Genomic DNA, 7,886 nt, shown 5'->3' on the forward strand with positions numbered 1-7,886 from the left:
TTTTTTTTTTTTGTTTTGGTCATGGAGCTTGAACTCTAGGCCTGAGTGCTGTTCCTCAGCTCTTCAGCTCAAGGCCACAGTGCCACTTCTGGTGGTTTATTAGAGATAAAGAGTTTCATGACTTTTCCTGTCTGGGTTGGCTTTAAACCATGATCCTCAGATCTCAGGCTCCTGAATAGCTAGGATTACTGGTGTGAGCCACCAGCTCCGGGTTTCTAAAATATTTTCCACATTAAATTTTCTGATTATAGTGAAAAGCGTATTTTTATATCCCAGTGGGTACCGTGTTGACTGGCACATTGTAAGTAAGTTTATATTGGTATATGTACAGTGGATAACTTTTTTTAAAGTTCGAGGTAGCCAACTACAGTCCACCTGTCTGTCACCTTAACTCTAGTTTCTCCCCTTCAGTTCCTGACTAGAAAATGACTCTTCCTTTTTTCCCCCACAGCTGTCATGGAAATGATGAGCCAGAAGATTCAACAGCTCACAGCCCTGGGAGCAGCTCAGGCTACTGCCAAGGCCTGAGAGTATGTTGGAGAAACAGGGCAGAGGGGGATCCCACTTCAAGGGGCCTGGGACTTGACGGCATGGACTTCTGGTGGTGGGGAAGGGAAGAGTCTTGTGTTTAACGCTAATAAATGTGCCCTCTGGGCAGAATGTTTTTCTTTCCTTGCATTAAGCCTGGGACTGGTGTGATGGAAGGGGCGTGGTGGAGAGGGTGGGCGAGGCCTCCCAGTGTCAACAGAGCTGCGAGGATTGCGCTCTCCGCCCGCGTGGGATGGTTGCTTTGGGAACCGCGGGCAAGCGGAAGTGGGACCTTGCGGGCCGCTTCCCCTTCCGGGTCGGCGTTCGCGCCTCCCTGCCCCGGGAGCCTCATGAGCCGCCGCTTCCTGCTTCTGCTATCCGGGTCACTCCTCCAAACCCGCTGCCGCATGCTTAGCCCCGACCCCATCCTGCCTCCTAAAAGGCCTCGCAGGGACCTCATGGCTCGGCCTCGGATCGGGACGCACAACGGCACCTTCCACTGCGACGAGGCGCTGGCGTGCGCACTGCTTCGCCTCCTGCCGGAGTACAAGGTGAGCCGCCTGGGCCGCGAGCCGCGGGGGCCCCGCTCCCGGCCCGCGTCCCCGGAAGGTCCCCGGCGTCTGCCTGTGTCTCCGACGGGCTCCCTGACTGGGTCCTCCGAGCCCCTCCCCGCCTGGGAACTCAGCCACCCTCTCCTGGCAGCCCCTCACCTGTGTCTCCCGACAGGATGCAGAGATTGTGCGCACTCGGGACCCTGAAAAACTGGCTTCATGTGATATCGTTGTGGATGTGGGTGGCGAGTACGACCCTCAGAGACACCGCTATGACCATCACCAGAGGTGGGCTTCCGACTTCTTTGATGTCAGCTTTCCTCTGCTCCAGTTGGGCCCTCCACTGGCGAGGCCCATGTCAGCCAAGGGAACTGCTGGGTCACTGAAGTCAGACTCCAGGCTGCAGCTAATCCCCTGGCACATCTCCTCAGTCTGCATCCTCCCTTTGTTGGCTCCCAGTTACTCCCTAACACCCGTCAATGGGAATCCATTCATCCTCCTTGTTGCCCCAATCCAGACTTTATTTACTCTCTTCTACTTTGAAGCTCTTGTTCAAGGTAGTCCATTATCCACAACACTACTGCAATCCTTTTCCCTCACAGCAAATCCTCACATCTCAGTGAGCAGCCCCATCACCGCCTCCTCAACGAAGTGGAGCTCTCTTTGCACTCATTTCCCCAGTTTCCCATCTTCAGAAACCCTCTTGGTGACTTTCCTCTGGGAGTTCACATTACAATTCTGCCCACTACCACCTGTTTTTCCTTTGCTACTGCCTAAAACTATTCAAGCCTCTTCCATCTTGAAAAAAAAATCTTTCCTCAATTATGTTATACTAATCCACTATATTGTTAAAATTAGTTTATTACCAGTTTCCCATAGCTCACGCCTGTAATCCTACGTACTCAGGGGTCTCAGATCTAAGGGTCGTGGTTCAAAGCCAGCCTGGGCAGGAAAGTCCTTGAGACTTTTTTTTTTTTTTGTGAACATACTGTACAGAGGGGTTAAAATTACATGGGCAAGATAATGAGTACATTTCTTATCAAGCATTGCAGCCTCCTCCTTTGTTTACCCTTCACATCCCTTCCCAGCCCCCCCCCCAAGTCCTTGAGACTTTTATCTCCAATTAACCACCAGAAAACCAGAAGTGGCCAGTGCTGGTGGCTTACGCCTGTAATACTAGCTGTTTAAGATGCTGAGATCTGAGGATTGTGGTTTGAAGCCAGCCCAGACAGAAAAGTCCATGATACTCTTATCTCTAGTAAACTACTCAGAAAAAGCAGTAGTGCCACTGTAGCTCAAGTAGTAGAGCTCTAGCCTTGAGCTAAAGAAGCTCAAGGACATTGCCCAGCCCTGAGTTCAAGCCCCAAGGCCAGGGGAAAAAAAATTAATTATCCCTTGAGAGGTTGTAAAAATGTCTTTAGGGGGGCTGGGAAGGTACCTCAGTGGTAGAGCGCTTGCCTTGCATGCATGAGGCCCTGGGTTCAATTCCTCAGCACCACATAAGCAAAAAAGAAAAAAAGCCGGAGGTGGCGCTGTGGCTCAAGTGGTAGAGCGCTAGCCTTGAGCTGAAGAGCTGAGGGACAGCGCCCAGGTCCAGAGTTCAGGCCCCACGACTGGACCCAAAAAGAAAATGTTTTAAGGTTCTATTCCTTTGTTTTCTTTTTCCCTTGGTTTTTGTTTGTACATAAACTATCTTTGTGCTCAAGGCTAGTACTCTATCAGTTGAGCTGGAGTTCCACTTCCAGATTTATTTGGTGGTTAATTGTGGAGTCCAAGAGTTGCAAGTACTATCCTGCCCATGCTGGCTTTAAACCATGATCTGCGCACCTCAGACTCTTTAGTAGCTAGAATTACAGGCATGAACCACCAGCAAAAAGAAATGTTTTTGATACGGTACTTACAACCTAATCTCTCACTCTCACATCTCAGCTAAACACTGGAGTCATCTCTCCTTTCCTCAGCCCACTCCCAGTGACACTCTCCCCACACCCTCCCCCCGGAACTGCTCAGTGAGGTAGCACTAGCATCCTCAGTACCAAACCAGGGAGCTGGCACAACTTACCTTAACCAGCCCTTTGTGGTACTTGGCATTTTTTTTTACTATTTTCTCTTTTCAATGGTTTGACTATAGGCACATTAAAACATTCAGTATTTGATACATAGAAGAGCATAAAGTGAACATCTATGAACCAATCTCTTAATCTAAAATCTAGATTACCTTTACATCTGTACCTATGTGCTTATTCCCACATAAGCAATATTCAAAGTTCTGGGTAAGCAATATTCTATTTTTTTGTTTTTTGTTTTTTTTTTGCGGGGGGTGGGGGGTCCACTGAGCCACCTTCCCAGCCCGTAAGTTCTATGTTCTATACTTGTTCACTCTCTATGCAGTTTACCATGTCTATTTTCATCAACAGTATATTCCATTATATTCCATTTTCTTTTTTTTTTTTTTCCTGTCGGTCATGGGGCTTGAACTCTGGGCCTGGGCACTGTCCTTTCAGCTCAAGGTGAGCGCTCTACCACCTGAGCCACATCACCACATCCAGTTTTCTGGTGGCTTATTGGAGACAAGAGTCTCATGGAATTTCCGGCCCAGGCTGGCTTTGAACTGTGATCCTCAGATCTCAGCTTCCTGAGTAGCTAGGATTCCAGGTGTGAGCCACCGGTGCACTTTAAACTTTAGAGATTATTGTGTCTTTTGTGTTTTTTTGTTAGTTTTGTTTGTCATGGGGCTTGAACTCCTCAGCTCTAGGCTAGCACTCTACCACTTGAGCCACAGCACCATTTCTGGTTTTCTGGTAGTTTATTGGAAATAAGAGTTTCACAGATTTTCATGCCTGGGCTGGCTTTGAAGTATAATCCTGAAATCTCAGTCTCCTGAGTATCTAGAAGTACAGGTGTGAGCCACCAGCACCCAGTGTGTCATTTGTTTTTATACCTTCTAAATAGTTTATGTTCTGCGTCTATTCAATGTTTAATAATAAAAGCTCTTGAACATGTATGTGATTCTGAGATGATTGGTATTCAGAAATCAGCTGAGTTGTCTGGAGGTGAAGCTCAAGTGTTGTGCTTAGTATGCTCAAGGCTCTATAGGTTTGATCCTGAGTACCAAAAATATGAATGTAATTCTTATACTAGAAATTGTGCCTGCAGTTTTTACTTCCCTAACACCTGACCCACTGCTGTTCACATTCCTGCCTTTCTTACTTACATAGACCATTACAGTTAATCTTGAATTTGTTCTCCATATTGGCTAGTACAGCACTAACCTGTGCTTACCTACCTAAAGACTCCCAGGGGCCATCTACAGATAAAACCCAAAGTAGCATGCAAGGTCCACCTGCCATTTCACCTCATCTTTTGCCACTTAACCCCCCCTCATAACTAAAGCTGCCTTTCTTGCAGTTCCATAAGGAGACTGCTCTAGGCTGGATGTTTCCTCTGCTGGAATGTCTTCCCTCACCCCTTGTCTGTCTAGTGAATATCCATTATATTTTTCAGGATTGAACTGAAAACATTTCCCTGAATCCTTTCGTTCATCCCCTACTTCCTTTACCTAGCCATAACCTAGCTAGAGTACAGTCAGCTCTCCGTATCTGTAGGTTCCATGTCTGTCTATGGGCTCAACCAACAGTGGATCAAAAAAATTAAGTGTAAATTAATTGTACAAAGGGATTTTATTAGCCGGTGCTGGTGGCTCACACCTGTAATCCTAGCTACTCAGGAGGCTGAGATCTGAGGATCGTGGTTCAAAGCCAGCCCGGGCAGGAAAGTCCATGAGACTCTTATCTCCAATAAACCACTAGAAAACCAGAAGTGGCGCTGTAGCTCAAGCTGAAGAGCTGAGGGACAGTGCCCACACCCAGAGTTCAAGCCCCGTGATTGACCAAAAAAAAAGCGGGGGGGGATTTTATTGTGATATTTATGTACACATAATATTTGAGATTTTGTGTTACTTGTGTCCATGTCATGGAGCTTGAACTCAGGGCCTAAGTGCTGTCCTGATCTTTTTTTGTTCAAGGCTAGTGCTCTGCCACTTGAGTTATAACTCCACTTCTGGCTTTTTGGTGGATAATTGGAGATAAGAGCCTCACAGACTTTCCTGCCTGAGCTAGCTTCAAACCCCACTCCTCAGATTTCAACCATCTGAGAAGCTAGGATTATAGGCATGAGCCACTGGCACCCAGCTTTTTTTTTTTTTTTTAACTTAAGTTGCATCTGTATTGACTATGTCCAGATTATAAGTAATCTAGAGATGATTTAAAGCATACAGGAAGGGCATACAGCATATAAAAGACCTTAAGGATTTGTAGATTTCGGTTTCTATAGGGGGTTCTGGACCTAGTCCCCCCTAGGTATTGACTATCTGTGTAGTTACTTGGTTGGTGTGTTTGTCTACCTCCTGCAGATGAATTTTTTTTTCCCCCAGTCATGGGCCTGAACTCTGGGCCTGGGACTGTCCCTCAGCTCTTCAGCTCAAGGCTAGCACTCTTACCACTTGAGCCACAGGGCCACTTCCAGCTTTTTTTGCCTATGTGGTGCTGAGGAATTGAACCCAAGGCCTCATGTATGCAAGGCAAGCACTCTACCACTGAGCCACCTTCTCAGCCCCCAGCAGATGAATTTGACAGGAAAAGTCAAGATCTTAGCTCTTTCTCCTAAGCGTGTAAAACACAAAACATGGAAAGTAGTAAGAATTGAGTTCTAGCTGTTGTTGAGTAACATACAGTGTCCTCATCCACTGACCACCCATGTATGCACTGTACCCTCACACACACCCAACTTGGTTAGCCAGGGCCAGCTCCTTCACCTCAGCCCCAACTCCCTGTGTTCCTCAGGACTTTCACAGAGACCATGAGCTCCCTGTGCCCTGGGAAGCCGTGGCAGACCAAGCTGAGCAGTGCGGGATTGATCTATCTGCACTTCGGGCACAAGCTGCTGGCCAAGTTGCTGGGCACTAGTGAAGAGGACAGCATTGTGGGCACCCTCTTTGACAAGGTGGGGACTGAGGACAGAGATGTCCACATGTGCATTCTCTACCAGCCTGGCTGGGAGTGGCACTCATGCAGCACTATACTAGGCATTGGGTGGGGGCTCCTGGACCATATGGGACCCAACAGTCTCCCTCCTGTCAGGCTCATCTCTCACAGGATGGTCTCTTCCCATCTGCATCCTGGTGGCTGTGACGAATGGATGACTTAATACATGAGAAGGGCTTTGTGTTTTATGTTTTAGAGATGGGGGTGCTATTGGCCAGGCTGGACTTAAACTCCTTAGCTGGAACTACAGGTGTAACCCTCTACCTTTCTCAGGAAGGGCTTTGAAAGCCACAAAAGCAGAATTTCACATATGTATGGCAGCATTTCCTGGCATACATAAAAAAAATTAGTCAGGCGCCAATGGCTCACACCTGTAATCCTAGCTACTCAGATGTCTGAGATCTGAGGATCACAGTTGAAGCCAGCCCAGGCAGGAAAGTCCATGAGACACTTTTTTTTTTTTTTTTGGTCAGTTGTGGGGCTTGAACTCTGGGCCTGGGCACTGCCTCTCAGCGCTTCAGCTCAAGGTGAGCACTCTACCACTTGAGCCATAGCATCACTCTCAGTTTGGGTGGTTGATTGGAGATAAGAGTCTCACTGACTTTCTTGCCCAGGCTGGCTTTGAACCACTATCCTCAGATCTCAGCCTCCTGAGTAGCTAAGATGACAAGCTGAGCCACCAGCACCCAGCTCCATGAGACTCTTATCTCCAATAAACTAGCCAGAAAAAGCCAGAAGTGGCACTATGGCTCAATTGGTAGAGCGCTAGCCTTGAGTACAGAGAGGCTCAGGAACAAAGCCTAGGCCCTGAGTTCAAGCCCAGGTCTGGCCAAAAAAAAAAAAAAGTTTAAGCCAGTCACTGGTAGCTCATGCCTGTAATCCTAGCTGGAATCTGAGGATTATGGTTCGAAGCCAGCCCAGGCAAGAAAGTCCATGAGAGAGACCCTTATCTCCAATAAAAGCCAGAAGTGGAGCTGTGGCTTAAGTATTAGAACACTAGTTCTGAGCAAAAAAAAGGACAGCACCCAGGCTCCTGAGTTCAAGCTCAGACTGGGGTGAAGGGGAGCTTGCTCCGTGCCTTCCAGTAGAGAAGGCAGCTGGTACTTGGTTTCCCTGAAGAAGAGCCTATCACTGGTGATAGGAAACGCGAGAAGGACTTACTACAAAAACGTCTCCAGGTTCCACCAGTGTCCTCTGCAAGCAACTTTTGGATGTTGTGAAACAAGGCTGGCGGCTTTGGCCAATCCAGTCAAATATACTGGACACCTATATGACCCTCCTATGAAGTACATACATCAGACTTCAAATTCACTCAGTCCCTATCACCACCACCCCAAAAAAACAACTTCAGATTCAGTCAATTGTATTTTTGTTGTTGTTGTTGTTGTTTTGGTCAGTCGTTGGGCTTGGGCGCTGTCCCTGTGCTCTTCAGCTCAAGGCGAGCGCTCTGCCGTTTGAGCCACAGCACCACTTCTGGTTTTCTGGTGGTTTATTGGAGATAGGAGTCTCAAGGACTTTCCTGCCCCAGCTGGCTTTGAACCCTGCTCCTAAGATTTCAGCCTTGTGAGTAGCTAGAATTACTGGCGTGAGCCACCGGCACCTGGTTTCAGTCAGTTTTTTTTTGTTTTGTTTTGTTTTTTTGGGTCCGGTCGTGGGGCCTGAAATCTGTGCCTGGGCGCTGTCCCTCAGCTCTTCAGCTCAAGGCTAGCGCTCTACCACTTGAGCCACAGTGCCACTTCCAGCTTTTTTCTTTTTGCTTATGTGG

At 47.8% G+C, this 7,886-nt stretch overlaps 2 protein-coding genes across 3 annotated transcripts in view; both read left to right on the forward strand.

Annotated features, from left to right (window-relative positions):
* The window catches only part of Pfdn5 (prefoldin subunit 5), a 4,715-nt gene extending 4,047 nt beyond the window's left edge, over positions 1–668 (forward strand). Inside the window, exon 6 of the mRNA XM_013032544.1 lies at positions 452–668. Within this exon, the coding sequence (XP_012887998.1) occupies positions 452–528 (77 nt within the window). The 3' untranslated portion in view covers positions 529–668. The remainder of the gene's footprint in view (positions 1–451) is intronic.
* Positions 669–873: 205 nt separating this feature from the next.
* Positions 874–7,886, forward strand: part of LOC105997897 (chromosome unknown open reading frame, human C12orf10) — a 9,434-nt gene continuing 2,421 nt past the window's right edge. For both annotated transcript variants that reach the window (XM_013032448.1, XM_013032447.1), the window contains exons 1-3: positions 874–1,079; positions 1,255–1,367; positions 5,921–6,080. In XM_013032448.1, the coding sequence (XP_012887902.1) occupies positions 879–1,079; positions 1,255–1,367; positions 5,921–6,080 (474 nt within the window). In that variant the 5' untranslated portion in view covers positions 874–878. The remainder of the gene's footprint in view (positions 1,080–1,254; positions 1,368–5,920; positions 6,081–7,886) is intronic.

Source organism: Dipodomys ordii, unplaced genomic scaffold (assembly GCF_000151885.1).
Source record: "Dipodomys ordii isolate 6190 unplaced genomic scaffold, Dord_2.0 Scaffold155, whole genome shotgun sequence".
Classification (NCBI taxonomy): Eukaryota; Metazoa; Chordata; class Mammalia; order Rodentia; family Heteromyidae; genus Dipodomys; species Dipodomys ordii.